Here is a 22,315-nt window from a genome sequence, read left to right as displayed (position 1 = left end):
GCTCTAGAGAAGTTTCAAGTGTAGACCCAGGAAGCTTGGTTATGTGTCCTGGCTCTGAGATTCTTTAGTTTTTAAATATTCAGCAAAGCAGTCATAACCACACATGGTGGCCACACGTCTTACATTTTCAGCGTCTTCATTGTCTGAAGTGAGAAGTTATTGTAAGCAACAGATGTATAATGGGTGCATGCTGCAAATGTACGATCATTTTTTTGTAGTTTATTTTTGAGAGAGAGAAAGAGTGAGCACAAACAGGGGAGGGGCAGAGAGAGAGACAGAAGCTAAAGTAGGCTCCAGGCTCTTAGCTGTCAGCGCAGAGCCCAACACAGGGCTCGAACCAACCAACCATGAGACCATGACCTGAGCCAAAGCCAGAGGCTTAACCTACTGAGCCACCCAGGCACCCCTGCAAATGTACTGTGTTAATGTTTGAGTGCTGTTGAACTTCAAGTCTTTAGGAGTGTTCAGGGCCATTACTCCAGAAATTGTACTGTGCCTATTATTTGGACACCTAGGGTGTAAGGGTCACCTGATATAGCCCCTTGTAATAAATAGCCTAAAGCCTATCTTGTAGAAGAAAAATTGTTTTGAAACCAGAAGCCCTGGTGATGCTCCTTAGAGATCTTTAACTCCATACTGGAAAAGTCATTTAGCCTCTCTTGGCCTCAGTTAATTTTTCTGTAAAAAAGGGTAAAGTCAGACTTCCTCCCAGAGTTGAGACAGAGATAAAATTAGATGAATACATTTGAATGCATTTGGTGGTATCATTGTAAACTGGGAAAAATACAGGAGCATAGTTTTCCCATTAAACGAGTTCTTGAACATATATGCATTTTTAAATCCTTGGTTTAATTGCAATTTTACTTAGAAATGTAATTTTTTGGGGGCGCCTGGGTGGCGCAGTCGGTTAAGCCTCGGACTTCAGCTCAGGTCACGATCTCGCGGTCCGTGAGTTCGAGCGCCGCGTCGGGCTCTGGGCTGACGGCTCGGAGCCTGGAGCCTGCTTCCGATTCTGTGTCTCCCTCTCTCTCTGCCCCTCCCCCGTTCATGCTCTGTCTCTCTCTGTCCCAAAAAGAAATAAACGTTGAAAAAAAAAATAAAAAAAAGAAATGTAATTTTTTGGAAACATTTAAGAAAAAAAGAGTTTCAAGGAACATACGACTTTTTGAATTTAGAAATATCTCCATTTTTTAACGTTTATTTATTTTTGAGACAGAGAGAGACAGAGCATGAACGGGGGAGGGGCAGAGAGAGAGGGAGACACAGAATCGGAAGCAGGCTCCAGGCTCCGAGCCGTCAGCCCAGAGCCCGACGCGGCGCTCGAACTCACGGACCGCGAGATCGTGACCTGAGCTGAAGTCCGAGGCTTAACCGACTGCGCCACCCAGGCTCCCCAGAAATATCTCCATTTTTACATGAGCTGCTCTGCAGGCAAAGTTAGGGAAAGACAAGGGTGTGTATATGTGTGAGTGCACACACGTGCATCTGTTTTAAACAAAATGAAAGGTGGACAGGGGAGTACTTGGACTCTAAGAAATCCTTCCTATGTGCTCTTTTTATAAGGTTTCCCTTTCCTAGTGCAGCCACCTTGTTTCCCTAATGATGTAACCTCCTTAACCTCATCTCTAAACAGGATGGAAAGATCTTCTGCCGACGGACAGCTTGTGATTGCCAGAATCCAAGCGTTGACCTTTTCTGTTGCCCAGAGTGTGACACCAGGGTCACGAGCCAATGTTTAGATCAAAATGGACACAAGCTCTATCGAAGCGGCGACAATTGGACTCATAGCTGCCAGCAGTGCCGGTGTCTGGTATGTCAGCTTCCCTTAGAATGTTTTCTCCTTTTACTCTGGAAAGGTTGCAAACTCGGTTGCTTATGGGTTTTAGTTTCTGCTATTTTTGATCCTATTCAGGAAACTTGAGTCTTGTGGCTACTACGGGGCATATGCTCTGCCTAAAGACATTCAGATTCTACTATTTAAAACAATATACAAAGACAGGGTGGGGGGATGGGTGATATAGCTGACGGGGACAAAGGAGTGCACTTCTGATGAGCACTGGGTGATGTATGGAATAGTTGAAATCACTATACCATATATCTGAAACCAATATAACAGTGCATGTTAACTGTCCTGGAATTAAAACACAAAACAAAAAAATCAATGTACAAGACTAAAAGAATGTGTTTATGGGTCAGATTTGGCTCAACTTATGTTAGTTTACACCTACTTTTTGGCAAATCCAGATGAAGCAAAATCTCTGCATGATAGAAAACTTTCAAAGCCTTGACCGGGACTTGTAGTTCTTAAAGAGCCAAATCTTTGATTTCTTGGGACCTAACCATTAAAAGTTTCAATAGGAGACATAACAGAACATGGTAGAAATATCAGGGATGGAGTCATAGAGACTTAGAATTCAGTCTTGCTTCTCCCACCTGCTAGCTCTGTGTTATTAACTCGGGCAAATCCTCACCTTGCACTGATCATTCTTTCCTTGTACACAAGTGGAATACCAATTTTGTAGGACTGTTAGGAAGATGAGAGAACATATGTGAAGTGCAAATACAGTGCATGGCACATAGAAGGTACTTAGCATACAGAAGTCACTACTGATAACATTTCTAGATGTTTCAGATGCTAAACCTTCATATAGAACAAGTAGAGGTAATTTTGGATCTTCATATAAAGATACTAATGGTATAATCAGATTTGAGAATGTCCGAAGAATTTCTGGACCTAGTTCTTTCTCTTTCAAATCATACCACAAAGTTTTCAAAGGCTGCAAAGACTGTTAGGCTATATAATCCTAGTGAATCTTATGTTCCTTCTTTGAGGGAGTCATAACTATTGGAACCAAGTCACAACCAAGTCTACTTGTAATAGAACCTATAAGCAGCATTCCATACTTTAACATTTTCTAATATTAGTGATTTAGTCCGTGAATACTGTATGAAAACAAGCATTTAGAGAAATTGTACTGTAAATTTCTCTCAGATTTTCTAAAGTCTCCTGGTGAATGTGCAGATCATCTTAGTAGAATACATTCTTCTGAATCACCCCTAATGCTGAGGAGTAGAATTCAGATATATTCAAATCAAAGCCATTTTTTTTCAAGCTCCCATCTGAGGGCAACTGAACCCAACACAACTATATCAGTCTGGAAAATTGCATTTCTTTTTCAAGAAGTCAGTCATCAGGCACTTAGAAGAATTGGGATTAATTTCAGACATGAAATTTTCATTGAATTTCAGAAGTGTTTCCATGTCCATCCCTAGCCCCTAAGGCTAATATCTCCTGGGAAAACTGAAGATGTTGAACATGTAGCTTAATAATTATTTGAGTATACTGTGGGTCATATTTACTAAATAGACTCTGGATGATATAATGGTGAGCATGATAGACCTTGTCTGTTATGTAGCTGACCAAATCGTTAGGCGTGAGTTTTCATAAATTATAATGAATTTCCATGATAACTGAAGAGGCGGCTAGAGAAATAGTTATAGGCAGCTCAGGGGAGCCACAGTTGCCAGATTCTGAAACACACAGAGGTTCCATCTGAACTATAATACCTTGCTACATGTTAGTGATGTCACTAGCTAAATGTCACATTCAAAACCATTCTGAAGTAGTTCTCCCAGTCTCAATTTTAAACTTGATACTAAGAACTCAGTTTATGATGTTGTTGAAATATTACAGTGCTTCAGGTTCCACTTTGACCTTAAGAGAAGTTAATTTCTCTTAAGACACTAGCCATCACCTTACCACCTATGCACTTATTTGTTCATTCAATTAGCATTTTTTTTTTTTACCAAAACTGTGCTAAGCATCAGGGAGATAAAGAAACAAGCCCAAAGCCTAAATGCTCAAAACTTAATCTGGAGTTGTACTGATAAGGAACATAAATGTGATGATAAAAAATAGTTATGGGGTGCCATTGGTACACAGATGTGGACCTGCCTCTTTCTCAGGCTGCAGTATAGACAGTCAACAAAAGTACCATGGAGGAGGTGATATCTAATCTATAGGAGCTCTTCAAGGAGGAAGCACATTATACCCATAAAGGTGGAAGTAGAAACATACAGTGAGGACAGTGATGATAATTACTGTCCCTCCCCACCCCCGGCGGGACTTTGGGAGCATAATTGTTCATAAGAATAAAGATAAACCATTTCTGGCTCTCTCTCTACAGGAAGGAGAGGTAGACTGTTGGCCACTCACTTGCCCCAATCTGAGCTGTGAGTACACAGCCATGTTGGAAGGGGAGTGTTGTCCCCGCTGTGTCAGTGACCCCTGCCTGGCTGATAACATTGCCTACGACATCAGAAAAACTTGTCTGGACAGCTATGGCATTTCAAGGCTGAGCGGCGCAGTGTGGACAATGGCTGGATCTCCCTGCACAACTTGCAAATGCAAGGTAATTGGATGCGGGAGGTTCATTCCTGATGTTTCTGAATGCACAGGTTCTGAGGGGCATGATGGAAACACAGGCAGGCATTTCCATCTCAAGGGAGGTTAATATGTCTGAGTGGATCGGAGCCACACTGTGTATATAAGTAAATTCCAAATGAACATGGACTAAAACAGTCCTCTCTCTTGCCTTTGAATTACAGAATTTTAACAATTGACACTAGGTCCAATTATGGCTGATTTAAGCTATTTTGACCTGCATATTAAAAAGGAAAGAAAGAAAAAAGATCTCTTTTTCATGCTGGAAAAATTTATAAGCCCTTTCATGAAACTGTCAGTGTTAGAAGAAAGTGCTCTATGAAGTTGTTTGCTTTAATTATCACAGTATCTAATGCGGGGACTTGAAGCCCTTGCCGCAGGATTTAATTGTGATTATTTTCCTGTCATTTTGGAGGAATTCCCATGAGCGATCCTCATACGTCTTTGATATTAAAAACTGACCGCTTCATCCCTACAAAGCTTGAGAAGAGCTATGGCTACAGCTGACTTGAAGCTGGGGTTAGGCAGCCATCTCTGCCAAAACATTGAAGATTCTCCTGATGAAGCACATTTAAAATATTAGTCTATTCGGTTCTGTCAAATCCTGGCTCAGTTTCAGCTATCAGTGGAAGGTTCCCAAGTCATCTCTTTATGGCTATTCTAAAGGTGGATTCTTTTCTTTTTTCTGGAAAGTATCATCTTTAAATTCAGCCCCAATAGGAAAAGGCCCATATCAACCTGCACATAGCAAAAGAGCCACAGTCCCGTGTGTACTTTCAAGCCCCAGTAAACTTAGCGACCAGGGGATGTGGAGACCTGTGTTATGTATTAGTATTTCTTTGAGGTCAGGTTTGAGATTCATTTAGGGAGATTATCAAGGTATATTAACATTAATTTCCATTAATTTATATATCTAAATATGTACTGTTCCCTTCATAGTCACCACTGAGAGACTCTGTTCCTATTATGCAAACCTTTCTGGAACCCATTTTGGAGTTGCCTTCATGTTCTTCTACTTTTGATTTGCTTTGTCAATGACAAATTATCTTTGAGGGGTATGTTTTTGAAAACAATTTTATTTAGAATAAGTCTGGTGACTAAGAGGGGACGAATTCCCAAACATGGTTTGGGAGGTATAAACTTGCACTGCCAGCAGGAGCTAGCAAAGGGACTCAAGAGGATCTCCTATGTCTTTCCTTCCCCCACCTCCTCTAGCATTTTTCTGGTAGTTTTTCAGTAGCATTCATGGAGCTTATCTCAAAATGGAGATGGTCATTTTGGATATGAAAATGCACACTGCTGATTGATTTATATCCCCTGTCTCAGTTGGCTAACGCTTTTGTCTTGATGCACAGAATGGAAGTGTCTGCTGTTCTGTGGATTTGGAGTGTCTTCATAATAACTGAAGTATTTAAAATGGACTCATCATTGCGGGAGAAAAATGGACGAAATGACCATCCAGCATGGTGAAGAACAGGAATTGGTGTTTTGTTTTGTTTTTTACCACAATTACCAAAGTCTCCATCTGAGGAAGGTGTTTGGGGGTTGCCTTTTGGATCTATCACTTTGTTCATTCTTGCTAACCTAGTCTAGGTGACCTACCATGGTTGTTATAAGAAGTTTCCCGTGTTGTAAATCACGTTTCCCTCATCAAATCATTTGCAAATACATTTAAATGATCTCATGGTAAATGTTGATGTGTTTTTTGGTTTATTTTGTGTACTAGAGACTCGGCTCTTTTTATTTTTTTCTTGAGTTTTGGATCAAATTCTACAAATAAAGTTGCCTGTTGTGATTCTGTCCCATCCACTGCATACTGAGTATCGAGACCCCTGTGAAATGTTTTGATGAATGTATGTAGAGTCTAACTGAATCATACTTACATTTCAGACTGTTGAACACACTTAGATGCTTACTCATTCAGTTTAAACAAGGTGAAAGAAATTCTGATATAGTAAAGAGGGGCAAGGCCACAAACATGATTATATAATTATTGTTAAAAGAACTTTCTCCTCCCTCTTGCAAATAAGACAAAAGCTTAAGTCACAATTTAGAAGCAGCAATACTTACCACCTTTCCAGGCACTGAAAAATTGATAACTTACAAGGGACTTGCATATCTATTAATTCAAGTTATCATCCTAGCACAGGTGAATGGTGTAATTCCTACATTACATTACGTTCCTGCATTACAGAATAGTAAATCAATGGCTCCTGAGCAACAGTTTATTTGGTTGACTTATACCATGTTGGGACTGGTGGCCAGCTCTCCTAATGCCTGCCCAGTGCTATTTTCTTCTAGACCACACCACCTCTCAGGTGGTGAAGGATGCACCTTTAGGAAAAGTTACTTGTATGTTCAATAGTTCTTTTAGAACAGTGAATGTTTTTATTTGAGCCACCAGCATATTTTTAAGAGTTGGCAGTTATTGAGTGGTACAAAACGAATAAAATGTGTAAATAATATTTTATCTGAGCTGACAATTCAAACTTAGGTTGTAGTTTCAGTTAAATCACGTCATAGTGGTTTATAATACCTAAGGCTCTTGAATTAATTATTATTCTGAATCAAGTTGTTTCATGAAGTTTTATTCACTTTCCTAGTATCAAAAAAGATGTTAAGTCATTCATGCTAACAATATTTTAAATCCCCCAAAATAATAAAATTATTCATTAAAGATGACATGCTCAGATTACCATTGTTCATTGATATTTGCCAGAGATTCTACTCAATATCAAATATTTTTGCGAAGATGGAGTTCACTACATGAAATTAATTCCATGTGAATTAAATTATGTCAATAGTTTAAATACTGTATTTGACAACTACTGTTAAAATGTGGTAAGTTAGAAGATATCTCTCCTTTAACTCCTTAAATGCAATCATGGAATGGAAAACTTGAAAATGATTCTTTTAAAAATACGGGTGCCTGGGTGGCTCAGTCAGTTGAGCATCCGACTTCAGTCAGGTCATGATCTTGTGGTTCACGAGTTTGAGCCCCGCAACAGGCTCTGTGCTGACAGCTCGGAGCCTGCTTCAGATTCTGTGTCTCCCTCTCTCCCTGCCCTACCCCTGCTTGCTCTCTGCTTCTCTCTCTCTCTCTCTCAAAAATAATAAAGAAAATATTTATGACCCAGTATTAAAAAAAAAAATCTTAAGGGGCACCTGGATGGCTCAGGTCACGATCCTGCAGTTTGTGAGTTTGAGCCCTGCGTCAGGCTCTGTGCTGACAGCTCAGATCCTGGAGCCTGCTTCAGATTCTGTGTGTGTCTGTCTCTGAAAAATGAATCACATTAAAAAATGTTAATTTAAAATTATTAAAATTAAAAAATTAATTTTCATTGGAAAAACTAAGACATTTACAAGAATCATTCATAACTGTATAGGTCAGTGTTGGCAAATTATGGCCCTGGTGCTAAATCTGCTTCTATACTTCCCTGGAACACAGCAGGGACCATTCATTAATACATTCTCTACTGCTGAAGAGGTAGAATGGCAGAACTGATAGTTCCAACAGAGACCTCGTGGCTCACTTGGTCTTGCCCTCTACAGAAAAAGTTCACCAGCCTCTGGTAAAGAAAATGACTAACACTGCTGTGTATTTTAGAATGGGTTTCCATTTTTACCAATGAGTTTTCAAAATTTCACCACTGTCTTTATTGCACAGCCATCAGTGTTGATGGCTCATCCTAAAATAGGGGTTTTTTTTGTTGTTGTTTTTATACAACTACAATCCTAAAATGTCAGTATTTTCTTCGTTTCATTTTAGATCTGGTGGGTAAATGTAACCTGTGCCAACTTGATAACATGTTATTGATATTTAGTAGCACAATTTACACTACTGCCAGCTCCTATCTATAAGGGGTTTGCTTCCTATCAAATAATTGATGACATTTTCTTATCAAAAATTATTGAGTGCTTTATACATAAGATACTCCGCTACGCTCTGCTCAGAAAATAAAGATGAAAAAAATTGTCATTAAAGTTCACCATTATGTGAGCCTTTAGAGGTGTTGAGGATCTTTGAATCTATTAGGGGATCCAGTTGAAATAACTGCTTGAAATACCTTCTTGATTCAGAAATTTTAAAAAAGTTACTTTTAAAAAAAAATGTGGTAAATCTCTTGATGGAATTTGGTTAAGTCTTGTTCTATGATGTGGAATGTAAAATGGGTGTCCATTTAATGAAACAAAACTATATTTAACAGATCTGCCTCCTTACAGACCCTAACCATTGTCTGCTCCACCACAAGGGTCAAGAAGCTAACACACAGTCTGGTAAGAAACAATGATCAATACATAAGTGTTTAGCTACCTTCCAATTACCTGTAGTGTCAAAACATTGTGATTCAGGAGAGTAGAATATGAGGGGAGATGAAAGTTCTATGAACTAGATAAATCTATTAAAACAAAATTTACCTCATCTATGTTGCATATGAAATATATGCATATATGCATGTGTATTATGTTTTATATATAAGTAGAATATCAATATATAATATATATTCATGTGCGACCTATAATGCATATATTTTAATATTTATATTCATATATAATATGTCTATGTGTGTGTGTATATACACACACACACACACACACACACATACATACATATCACCAGACTTCCCCTCTTCTGAGCTTTACACTTCTGTGCTTATGTCACTATTGTGGACTTTTAACAGACTATATAGGCTAGCCTATGTACAATCTTCATCTTATACCATCCAGCATAGTGCCTTGCATAGAGTACATCTTCAATTAATTGTAAAAATTGAATTCGTAATCATCTTTTACAGTATCAAAAAGTTATCATCGGAGAGTGGAGACAATCCACTCTAGTGGCTTTCAAATGTTCTTAAGCACTAAGACCTGTTTGAAAAATCAAAATGTATTCTGTGCTCCAATATAAAAATTCAGTAAAAGCAGTTTCTCTGTTTGGAGCAAGGGTTGAGAACCCCTTCACACATGCCACACCATAGCTCACAAACTTCAACAGCACGGTTTCAAAGTCATTGACCTGAACTTCATCTTCACCTCTACAGATGAAACCAACACTCAGGTTAAGTGACTTGCCCAGAGTTCATAACTCATCATAGACCTAGAGCTACCACCCAATCCACACGGTTTTCCCTGTGCTGTCCTGCTAATGACCCCAAATGTTTTCCCACATTTCATTTTCAAGTGAGCTTTTCTTACTCCTTCTAAATGGATGACATTAAAAGACAATCATTGAGGAACTTCAATATCTGTAATTGTCTCTGTGTTCTGTATTCCTCCTGATTGTGATATTGCCTTATGAAATTCAGGTACTAAGAACTGAGAAACATTCTAATTAAAAGCCTGACAGCATGCCTAAACCCACAGTAGTAACAAGCCATTTTACCCAATCTCATGCTCTATAGGAAAATTTTAAAATACAATTTTTGTGAGCACAATTCATTCCAGAAACATGCTTGTAATCCAAAGCACCTGTATATCAAAGTGAACTTCCCCATAAAAAATAATGGAAACTCAGATGACTCATTCCACAACTCCAAAATATTCATATAAAAATGATTATAATACTGCAATATAATACAAAATAATAAGAACATATAAAATATAAAGCAAAATAAATTAACCTGCACTTACCTCTGAAAACCTTCATGGCTGGTTTAAGGGAGACAAGATAGAGGAGGGTTATTGTGTAGGACGACTTTCATTATCACTAATAGAACCACTGCTACCTGTTGGCTCAATGGAATCTTTTTCTGCATGGGGGACATTGTATACAATAAACTCTTGTCATATACTGTATTTAATGTAACTGTCAATAAGGCAGCAGAGGAAAGGGTTTATATCTGTAGGCAGCCTGGCCTAGAATGAAGCAAAGCATTCCTAAGCTTACTCTTGTATGGAAAAGCAAAGGACTATCCATAGGTGTTTTGAAGTGACAAAAAAATACAGTAGTTCCAGTTGTGGGCACCTTCCAACATTCTTAAAAGTTATTTATGCCAGACACCAGAGCCTGAGACCAAGCATCAGCAAGTTACTCGCAATCTAAGATTTTACTGTACTCCTTAAAGTTAACACACACACACACACACACACACACACACACACACACACACAAACCCACCCACCCACCCATCAGAATACTACAAAATCTGGCACTGAAAGGCGATCTTGCGTATAGTCTGCTTTCTGATATTATTCATTTGCCCATTTACATTTTTTAATGTTTATTTTGAGAGAGAGAGAGAGAGATCATGAGCGGGAGATGGTCAGAGAGAGAAATAATCCCAAGCAGGCTCCACACTGTCACCATGGATCCCATGACCTGAGCAGAAATTGAGTCAGATGCTTAAACAACTGAGCTGCCCAGGCACCCCACACTATTGCTTTAGTAAAGAGCCAAATGAATATAAAGGAGGGAGGTGGGAATACTTCTTTTAAATGCAAAATAAAAATATATTCTTTTGATCAAAACATCAAACACCATGTAGCTTGGGAAATGAAGATACTGTAAAGAAAACAGAACAAAAATCTGGGGTACTACATTCCATATTTACAAATGGTGAAGTATTACCTTCAATCATGTCTGTGAACAGAGCTTTAATGATTCTATTGTGGGACAGGGAAGAATTTTTCTTAGATAATTTTACACATAAAATTTGAAAACGGCATTGAAGGAATGAGTCACTGCACTAGAAATCAGACTGACAAAGGTTTTAATCAGATTTTTAAACCTCAACTATTATTGGGGACAATGTAGAAAAGTACCCAGAGTAAGTTGGAGGGAGTACAGTGACATAAATAGTGCATCTCAAAGGTCTCAGTAGATTGTGAGCCAATTGTTGATAGTCGACTATATGGACCCAGGCTTTTCACTTTATTCAGAGAAGCCGCAAATTGGGATTTTACTGTGTGATGTTATGAGTCTTAAATTCTGAATCCAACTTTAAAAGAATGAATTCAGGACATACAAAACATGTTGGTGGACTGATGTAGCTCGTAGAATCAATTTGTCACAGACCTCTGGTTGAGAGCCACAGGAAACCCTTCAGTTAACTAATGCTACTTCAGAATTTATAGGTCAGCAAAACAGTTGCTTTTCTCTTTACCCCCTCTCCCCCTCCCTCCCATTTATCATTCACTTTAATCGTATGGCATTGAATGGTATCTAAGCCCCAGAATTTCCTTGGTGTGTTCTATATCTGCCTCTGCAAAGTGTGTGTATTGACATTTCTGCTGATTAGTTCAATTCTACTGGAACTAGAACACTTCTTAAATGAGTGGAATATCAGCATCCTACCTTTTAGAAGGCATCATTTGTAATCTTAAATATTTCCATTTCTGAAACCAATGATGCGTGTGTAGAAAGTACTCATTTGGAAGGCTTAAAATAGGAATATGTTACTTTTTATCAAAACTCTTCATTTCCCAAGCCACAGATATGGATTAATTCACACAAGTGCACTGACGATGACTAAGTGTTGTCGCGCTTGGTGGAGGAACAAGACAGTTAGACTCACAATCTTTCCGGTTCCAGCTTCACTCTGATTCACGACCTGACAAATCCTAGCAGACCAGGGTGCCCCAGGTAGGCTATGGCAGCAGAAAGCATATGACCTGCTGGCAGGCTCTTGGAGTGTCATCTGCAGAGATAAAGAGAAACACAGAATACCTTCTCATTAACAATGGCAGAGCATCTTGGCAGCTGCAGTACATCTGAGAAAGAAATGTTTGTCATTTCTCTCTGTTACTCAATGGATGAGAAAAAATGTGGACAATCAGTATAAATAAAACAGACTTAAAATTCTTTGCTATCAAAGAGAGTGAAAAGTGATATTGGAGAGTATCAGATTAAAACTAGCCTTGGGTATGAGTCCCCTGTGGCTGCTATCACAAATTATCACAAAGCTGGTGTCTTAAAACGGGAATTTATTTTCTCGCAGTTTTAAAGGCAAAAGGTATGAAAGTATCAACAGAGCCATTCTCCCTCCAGAGACTCCAGGGGAGAATCCTTTGCCTTTTCCAGCTTCATATGGCTCTACTTGATCTTGGTTTGTGGCTGCAACACCATTCTCTGCCACCTTGGCCACATTTTCGCCTCCTCCTCTTCTCTGTTTGTCTCTATTCTAGGTGTCTCTTACAGGGATTTTCATCATTGGATTTAGGGTCAACCTAATAACACAGGAGTTCTTCTCGAAACCCTTAATTGCACTTGCAAAACGCCCTTTTTCAACATTTATTTATTTTTGGGACAGAGAGAGACAGAGCATGAACGGGGGAGGGGCAGAGAGAGAGGGAGACACAGAATCAGAAGCAGGCTCCAGGCTCTGAGCCATCAGCCCAGAGCCTGACGCGGGGCTCGAACTCACGGACCACGAGATCGTGACCTGGCTGAAGTCGGACGCTTAACCGACTGCACCACCCAGGCACCCCGCAAAACGCCCTTTTTAAAGAAGGTAACATTCACACGTTCTGGGGATTAGAATGTGGACATAACTTTTGGGAAGCCACAATTCAGTTTAGCACACTTTGATCAAGAAGGCCAGAAAACAAATCTTGATTTAACCCCTGTATGTGTCAAAGAGCTGTGATTCCTTCTGTCTCATGCACTGGGGTAGAACGATGTCTGTGTAATCCTCACTCCCATTTAGAGAAGACGCCCTTCCATCTACAGTGTCCAAAGGACCAATAGGCTGGAACTTACATATTCCAGTAATTATTTTCTGCAGAAAATTAAATTTATGGTCTAAGGGAGAAAAAAACCATGAAAGGAATCCAGTAGGCAATTATAAAAACTAAGGGAATGATGAGGTCATGGATGCTTGGCTTTAGTCAATAATGCTTGGATAGTACTTGGTGTCCATTCACAGTCCATCAACAACATTGCAAAAATTAAGAAGTAGAAAGTTCAGCTAAATGCTCATTTCTCTTTTTAAAAAGGACTTCTGGAAAAAGAAAAACCTTCTGACCATACAACAAAAAAATAGTCCGTCAGATATTTATCTGGAATTTCAAGCACATCGTAAAATCTTCATTAATTCTGTGAAAGTCAATTTCAGGTTTCTCTCTCAGACTTAACAGTACTCCAGATAAAGCTTGAGACTAATGGTCTTTAAGCCCTGTATGTGAGTATGTGTTGCAAATATCTCCCTTTTCCCACCAAGGTAACAGATCTCCCTAGTATACCTGATGGCACTATAGCATATCAATTTCCTCTCTTGATTGTGCAGTGGTGTTGGTTAAATTATAGTTTATCACACATTCTTCCCTTCATCTCATTCAAAGGTAGTTTAAAAGAACCCATCTCTGGGCATTGTGAAGAAATGTAGGCATTTTGTACCAGGAAATAGACTCACAAACCTATTTTAATTAATTATCAAATTAATGTTTAATGGGCAACCTAACAGGCTCTATATTTTTGGAGCTGAGAGAAGAGGACTAATATAGAATTAATGTACTATCTAATAAGGATGGTACTAAGTGGCACACAAATGTTGTCTCATTTCATACTTAAACCACTCCTAAAGCCTGGGGATAGTGATCCACATTCTACTGATGAGAAAATGAAGACATGAACATGTTTTATAACACACAGCTCTGTGTAGGGGTTCTGTGCTTCTGAAACTAAAGCTATATGGAGTAGCTGGGAAATATTTAGAAAGGAAGATTTGAAGTTGTCTTGAAGGATTAGGAACAGGAAGGTTTTCCCAGAATAAGGACAAGGAATGAAATCGGCTGGAGGAGAGTGGGTACTGAAAGTAGGCAGCATAAGTAAAGATTAGAATAGCCTTTTATGTCAGGCTGAGTGATTTGGGCTGGGTTGTACAAGACCTGAGATGCATTCTGGTTCTAGTAGGACCACAATTTTTACTGTAATTCGCAGTAGGACCTTGCTATGCCTGGCACGTGCATGGCTAGAAGGCCATCTCACTCCAAGATTCAACAGCTATTAATTTTCACTTTCACTTTCTATGGAAGATGGGTAGTTACATTCAGCTGTCTGCAACCATCCTGCTTCTGCCTTCCTGCAAACCTGTGACTCTTCATTTGTTCTCATGAGTAGGGTTGCATTGTGAGCTGTGAAATGCATCCAGCTGTCCAGTCCCTGGCAGAAGCCTGTTCATCATCTGCCCTTCTAGTCTGGATCTGGATGGTTTAATCACACTGCCTTTCAGTGGGGAGATTTATCTTTCTAGTCACTTTACATAGGAATCTAAGAAAAGACGAGAAATCACTCTGGGCAAAACTAGTAAACTAGTAAAACTAGTAAAAAAAAAAAAAATGCCCACTGTCTGGAGCATGAAAGAAATGATATATTGTGAAAATTCAAACTTTAAGAGTAAAACAGGGGAACTCAGACCAAGAAAATAGTTTAACTGGCCTTTGAGAACTTCCCATGCAATGCACAATAGCAAAAGTGAGAGCATGAAGTGGCTTAAATGCTCATATAACAAATCAGTGTATCTGGCTCAAGCTTTGGAGCCCCCAAACTAAAGACAATGGGAATTGTAGTATCTTGAGAATGTCCCCCCTGAGCACATGCATATATCTGGCTCCAAAGAACTCTCTTCATTAAGAAACCAGCTGCCAATAGTTTATGCTTTTCCTTTCAATTATTTATGAACTTATATGAATTCTAGGTATCGAATGTTATTTTACTGAACACCTATTTTGGACAATGTTATCTGGGGAAACAGGAATGAAAATGGCAAGGTACAGGCATTCGGAGGAAAAAGAAGTCACTTCCAGACAAAAGGGTACAATACACAGCATTACACTATTGAAGAAGACATTGCTGGGTAAAACAGCTCCTAAGGCTGGGCATTCATTTTGCTAATGTTTAAGACAAAGACTAGGCGAGCTATTTTTAAGGAGCTCTGGGAAGCAAGGCATGAGCAGTAACTGGTGGTGGTGTTACAGTACAGTTGGAACTAGACAAATAAGGCATTCCTGAAGATATGGTAGCATAATCGGGGGGCGGTCAGCAGGTGTGTAGGAGACTGGGGGTCAGCAACAGAGAATGAAGAAAGAAAGAAATGGCATCAGTTGAAGTTTGCTGACACTTGAGGAGATGTGCTGCACTGTTATAAGGTAAGAGGTGTCTAACAAGAGAGTTTGGTGCAAGGGGATGAAGTCACAGCACATGATTTTGATGCCGTAGTGAGTCTGAACGAAGCCACCAGCACCGTACAGAGTAGGGAACAAAATGACAAGCGGAAGAATAATGAAGACAAACCATACCCGGGAGACACAAGACAAAGTGGAAAAAGCATATGTCTTGGAGCCAAACAAGCCTGGGTTTGAATCCCAGTTTTTTCCCTTCTTAGTCCAGTCAACTGTGACCAAGTTACTAACCTGTCTAAAAAGCAACATCCTTGTTTACCAAAAAAGGGGATTAATACCACACACCAATGAGGGATTTTATGAAGTTCATAAACGTTATAGGTGCTCAATGAATAGTAGTTATTTGGAAAATCTCCTTTGATGTTTTTTCTCATACGACGCCCTCAGATGCCTTGCCCTCTCTTGCCTCACCCTCTTAGGCAACTGCATAAATTGCTGGCCAGAAATTGAGTTATGCCTTTCTTGAGAGTTCAAAACATCTTAGCTATATTGATGAGCCATCAAGAAAATACACAGCTTACCCAGTTTTCTTTTTCCTCCCTCCAAGGATATGAATGAGTAACTTAAACATCTGAAGGTGCTTTGAGGGAGGAAAAAATTCTAAAAGGATGACAAACTGCTAACAAGCCAGGTAAATCTTACAACTGCTCTGCACTTGAATTCTGCTGTCAGGCTGTGTAGGGCAGTGGAACAATGATAAAGGGGTGTGTTGTCAATAGACGACAGTAGGTAGGTAATGATTGGAAATGATTACCTACTGGCCGAAGGACCAAAATCTAATGGTGAAGAGCAGTCAGGTAATTTGAAGTCATTTGATCTGACAAATATTATGCAGCTGAAAAGGCTGGGTATTGTTTCCCTAGGAAAACCTTCAAGGAAAGAAACATTTAACCTTTGAAGGCATATGCAGAACACCCTATTCCTCTGCACACTTAAGAAATGGAAGGAGTTTCTGAAGAAATAATATGCTTGGTGGCACCTTTCAAATAACAGGACGAAGAGAGTTTTGAACAACAGATGAGACTGAGTAGATTGATTCAAATTTTCCCTATTTTGGTGGCTTCCACAAATCTCCCAGCTCTTGCCATGTATGTGTTCATGTCCATGAAGGCTGTCAGGTGGTCTGTATTGCAGTGGTACAGTCAAGTCAGATCAGCCAGTAGCCACTGAGTGCTCACAACTTAACTATATTCCATGGAGATTGGTAACAACCAAATGCAAGAGTTCAGAATGAAGGCTTGCTAAAAGAGTCCCAATGAGTGACTGAAACAGGTAAGTCACTTCCTTTCCCTCCCAGATTTTAATACTCATTGTCATAAGGCAAAGAATCAACAAATGACTATTATTTCCCAGAGATAGATTTGATAAAGTGTAGGTATTGTTTTTAGAGGAAGGAAGCAACTCACATAATATTAAAAGCACAGGTGTGAGATGCTTCAATTATCCTTTCCTGATAGAATTATTTAGATAATTTAAGGAAGAAACAACAAAAATAAGTACTCAGGTTGTGTACATTATAGGGGGGAAATTGTAGATTGAATCTCTAGGGCTAAGATTTTTTGAACACAAAGTTTGACCTGGTTTGCAGCCACAAGTATTTATTATGTGCCAACTGTGTGTTGATCAGGAAAGGAAGAGAATGAAGGAATAATGGCCCTTGTTTCTGAAGAAGTTTAAAATGTGTAAGGGGTTATAGACTAGGACTTTAAAATCAGTGTGCTAAGGGTTGCAACTGAGGCCACCATAAGATGCTAAGGGAGTAGAAAGGAGGAAACCTTAACTCATCCTTTTTGGGTAAAAAGTTGTCAGAGAAGTCCTTAAAAGGACTGGGTGGAGATGAAAATATCCAAGGGAATACTGCAATAAATAGTGTTCCAGAAGATGAGAATAACATGGGAGAATACCTGGGAGAGTGGTAGAGTGGCATCCATAGGTGGTTCCATACTTCTGGGACATAATTGTGAAATGGAAAGTGGGGGGAGATGGTAAGGATATTTGAAGAGGGAAACAGGGGCCAAGTTTTGGAGGGTCTTGTTTGTGAACATATGAAAGAGTTGAACAATGAGCAGGAAAAATGATTTCATAATCCAAGTTTGAAATTAAAAATGGGAAAAAATACTTCAGTGTTGACATTTCAAGTAAGATCCTGATGACCATGACAACTTCCTGGACCATGAGCATCTGCCACAGAAGTGTTAAATACTCTAGAATTTTGCTTCAGGTCTTTTGAAATAAAGGAGCCAAGAAGACTAAAGAATGACAGGTCAAGCACACTTGAAGAAAAAGCAACATTATGGAAAGCAGAGTACAGGTGATCCCAGAAAAAACAAACAAACAAAAAAGACTGACGAAACTTTCCGGTTATAGTCCTTTACAATACATTCTTCTTACCTTGGCCTCTGTCCTTATGTCCTTGCTACTTTGGGTTTCTAAGGCTGTAAAAGCTCTAGCAGAATATTGTCAGTTGAGGTTAGAAAGTGTGTTTTTGACTAAGTGGAAGGGTGAAAGAAAAGCGGCATGAAGGTTTAAATAATGGAGGAAGGTGTGAGTAAACAGGCCAGAGATCGTCTCCCCTCCAGTCTTCATTCTGAGGATAAAGAGAGTGTACTTGAAGAATCAACTGTATTCCCAAGATTGTCTCTGAAGATAGGGAACGTATGCACTTATTCTCTCTTTAATTGTTTCAGGCATACATGTGTGTGTTTATTCCTTTATGCAATTTTCTATTCATGTATTATTCTACTTCCTTACTTAAGAAGATAATTTCAATATCTATTTGCAGTGTAAATAAACTAAAACTAACCAAGGAGCTCCTAAGTGTCACTACAACACTAAAAAGGTAAAAGGGCTTACTGTAACTAACATTTATTAATGTCTTGCTATGAACTAGCATTGCTGGTAATTTCCTTAATGGTCACAATAAACCTTTGGCAGCAGTACTATTTTTAACTCCATTTTACTAATGAGGAAACTGAAGCAGAGAGAGATTACATAATACTCCTTAAGGTTGCAGAGTTCCCAAGAGGCAGATTTGGGATGAATCTACCAGAAGAGTTAAACTTTAACTGACCAAGAGACCCCATTATGCTTTTCCTCTTCCTACACTAGAAAATAATTTTTCAATTTTGCTTCTTCTGTTCACCTAAATTATTTTTCCACTATGTTACCCAACCTCACTTTGTCCTTTTTCCTCTGATCACTGAATGTTTCAATCGGGGTCCAGAGAGAGAAAAACAAAATAAAACAAAATAGGAACCACTTTAGATATTTCCAGCAGAAGGAATTTAATACAGGAGATTATTTACACATGTGTTGGAATAACTCTGAAGCTAAACAGAGGAAACCAAATCAGAGATTAACAGCATCTGGAAGCTTTTGGAAGGATAACAAGAGGACGTAGTGTTAGCAAAGTGCAGGGGCCAGAACCAGGGCCAACTGGCAGAAGCCGGAAGCAAGGCGGGGGCTGCCATGTTGGAATAGGAACCACAAAGCCTGTCTGGTGATAGCTAGAGTGACAGAGGACATTGCTCAAGGCAGAGACAAGAGAAAAACCTGGCTTCTCTCCTCCTACATGCTAGTCTTCTGATGCTTCCCTTTAATACAACCTATCTACAAGTCAGAGGGAAAAGGAAGTTTGCAAATGTAATGCAACAAGGGAAGGACCAAAGAGGACTGTGAGAACAAATCAGCAAATGGCAGGTTCCCCAAAGGGCTGATTGACCAGTTTGCTCCATCAGCCCATTTTCTCAATAAAACCACAGATATGACATATCTGTGCAGCACATAAATAGTAAAACTCAAGCATCTATTTTCAAAGATATGGTTGCTGACACACCATACCATTATGCACACTTTTGAAAGAAACAGGGTCACCTTTCCCTTGGATGGCAGCCAGTAACATTTGCCAGTGATACAAGTTACAAAGAAATTTAATGATCTAAGGAAGTTAAGTCTCACTTTCAACGACACAGTTTGACATATTGTGTCATTAACCTCTGTATGTATTTCCTCCACAACTTCTAAAGTAGATTCCCAAAGGGCATCACTATTCGTGGCAGAAATGATTTAAATTTTGTCATGTTAAAGTGGCAAATCATGTAACATTTCATATGGGCATATATTTGAAAAGAAAAACATAGTTCCTGAGTGAAAGTTAGAGGGCACTTGCTATTGCAGGATTGACAATATACTGACATGTTTAGACAGAGAGCTAGCTGCCTTCTTGAACAGTTTCTACAGTATGTAAGAGACCACAGGGTGTCTGAGATAAGACTTAGTAAAAGATTCTCTCCCTCTCTCTCTCTGTCTCCTCCAAAATTTGGCATTTGGCTACATTTACACTTTTGTAATACCCCTGGTGATACTGCTGTCACTAAAAGTTCTGATTGAAAAAGTCTGCATGAAGTAGCCCTCCTACCAAACTTCCTTATTAGCATTGCATTACACTGGACCACCACCTGACGCTATCCTTTACTTCCAAAGACTTTCATTTCTAGTTGTGTTTATACTCGCTACTATAGATGAGCATGTCTTGAATGGCTTAGTTCACTAGAGTCTTCTCCAATCCAGTTGGTCAGAAGCCTCTATGAAGGACTTATTTAGAAATAGACTATTTGTAAGGATAACTTAGAACTCAAAGAGTAATTTGTTCCAGCAAATCCCTGTTATGTTCTTAGTGTGTTGTCTTTTTCTATGTCTAAACTTGCTAGATGAGTAACTGCTGCATCACTACATTTCATTTTGCCTGTGTAGACAGCTTGAGGACATTTAACATAGTTGATTAATGGAATGGGAAAAGACTGACATAGCAAATTGGCTGAATTTCTGAAACAGGAACTTATTTTGCTTCCTCCTTCAGCTTTCTCAGTCTGGTCTTGTTTTTATAGAAATTCACGGTTTCAGTCATTTTGAAAGTCTTGTTTGAAAGATATACCTTATAACTGCTGATGCATATCAGTGAAAATACACTATAGAGAATCCTAAGTTTATTGAAACTGTTCTCTGAGTTTGGAAGCAACTGAACAATAGTAAAGAAACAAAAAAGAGATTTAAAATTTTAGATTATTTCAGATAGAACTGTTTGGAGAATTGGGTGCATAGCAGTAGTGGCTTCATAAAATTAATTCCCAGAATTAAGTAGATTTACTCATGTGGTTTTGGACAAAATCAGATCTCCCACACGTGCAGAGCTTGCCACTGTGAAATTCAATGCATGAAGAAACAGGATAGAACGCACATTGTCTGCAGGGAGACTAGTGCCAAAATGCAAGGAGGGAGGAAAGGACTGAGCTTTGCATGCATGTAGCTTCTTTTCTTACCTGACTAATGATATTAGTAATTCCTTCTCTCTTGGGATGTAGCAGGTAAATGGGCAAAAGAATTCAGGTGCTTCTACAAAAAAGGAACAGCAAGTATCATCCTGTCAGTGTCATCTTTTATTCAGTTTACAACTTGTTCTCTCTTCCTTCCTTTTCCTCTTTCTTTTCATTCTTCTTTGGTGTCAATTTTATTTATTTCATACAGCAGGGGTGTCTGGGTGGCTCAGTGGGTTAAGCGTCCAACTCTTGGTGTCAGCTCAGGTCACGATCTCATGGTTCGTGAGTTTGAGTCCCACTTCAGTCTCTGTGCTAATAGTGTGGAGCCTGTTTGGGGTTCTATCTCTTGCGCCCTGCCCCAGGTCTCTCTCCCTCTAGAAATAAATAAATAAACTTTAAAAAGTCTATACAGCAAATATTTATTGAATACCTGCTTTAGATGATCTCTATAACAGAATCTTCTTATTCTCCATTTCCTCCTCCATATTTAACCTGTGCCTATGTGAGCAATGCCAAATCTACTGAAGGAAAAAAGTGGGGTTAAGCTTTTATACTATGGATATTTACATGCACATACATACATACATACATACATACATACATAGTGAGTTCTCTGTTGGGTATTAATTTTAATTCATTCACTTAATCATTCAAAACACATTTATTGAAAAGTATGCAATACTTTTCAAGTGTTGGGGTGTTGGGGATAGCACAGTAGCACAGTAAATAAGAGGGGAGATGTGTTTGCCTCAAGGAGTTTCTATTACAGTTAGGGAGATTGATAATAAGCAAACAGACATAATGTACTCTCAGGCTTCAAGAAAAATAACACAGGGTAGTGAGGGAAGATCTGGCTGAGGAGACCATCTGTAAGCATAGGTCTGAGTGAAATGAAGCAGTGTCCATGCAAAGGTATAGGAAAAGAGCCTTCAAAGCAGGTGCGACAACTATAAAATGTTTGGTATAGAAACAAATAGACTTAAAAGAATTATATAGAACATGGTATCCCAAAACCTCAGAACACAAAGTCTTTTTAAGCACAAACAAAATGTTTACCAAAATTGACCATACATTGGTTCATAATTCAAGTCTCGATAATTTTTTTAAAGATTGGATTTATATGTGATGTATTGTCTGAACAACCATGGAATTAGGCTGAAAATCAATTTAAAAACATTACTATGTGTTTATAAATTAAAACTATTTCTAACTAGCTGAAGTAAGAGCATCTTATCTATTGGAATGGATAGCATAATGCATATTAAAATTATTTTGAACTTAATAAAAATACCATATGTTCAGATTTGTGGGATGCAGCAGTTAAGTAGAGGGGACATTATAACCACAGATGAATACATTGTAATGAAGAAAGATTAAATTTAACAAGATAACACATCTCATGAAGTTAGAAAAAATGTATCAAAGGAAGACGGTGAAA

General features: G+C 38.8%; 1 protein-coding gene and 1 long non-coding RNA gene across 5 annotated transcripts in view; one reads left to right on the top strand and one right to left on the bottom strand.

The window, feature by feature from the left end:
- The window catches only part of NELL1 (neural EGFL like 1), an 862,696-nt gene extending 856,457 nt beyond the window's left edge, over positions 1-6,239 (top strand). For both annotated transcript variants that reach the window (XM_027072989.2, XM_027072988.2), the window contains 3 exons: positions 1,634-1,810; positions 4,188-4,412; positions 5,800-6,239. In XM_027072989.2, the coding sequence (XP_026928790.1) occupies positions 1,634-1,810; positions 4,188-4,412; positions 5,800-5,850 (453 nt within the window). In that variant the 3' untranslated portion in view covers positions 5,851-6,239. The remainder of the gene's footprint in view (positions 1-1,633; positions 1,811-4,187; positions 4,413-5,799) is intronic.
- The window catches only part of LOC128311811 (uncharacterized), a 101,570-nt gene extending 79,671 nt beyond the window's left edge, over positions 1-21,899 (bottom strand). For all 3 annotated transcript variants that reach the window (XR_008290429.1, XR_008290428.1, XR_008290427.1), the window contains exons 1-4: positions 21,308-21,899; positions 20,881-20,953; positions 11,959-12,081; positions 7,610-7,720 (exon numbers count right to left, since the gene is read on the bottom strand). This is a non-coding gene — a long non-coding RNA (uncharacterized LOC128311811). The remainder of the gene's footprint in view (positions 1-7,609; positions 7,721-11,958; positions 12,082-20,880; positions 20,954-21,307) is intronic.
- Positions 21,900-22,315: the final 416 nt, after the last annotated feature.

The sequence above is a fragment of the Acinonyx jubatus genome, chromosome D1 (genome assembly GCF_027475565.1).
Source record: "Acinonyx jubatus isolate Ajub_Pintada_27869175 chromosome D1, VMU_Ajub_asm_v1.0, whole genome shotgun sequence".
NCBI classification, from domain to species: domain Eukaryota; kingdom Metazoa; phylum Chordata; class Mammalia; order Carnivora; family Felidae; genus Acinonyx; species Acinonyx jubatus.
This window is presented reverse-complemented; position numbering and strand designations above follow the sequence as displayed.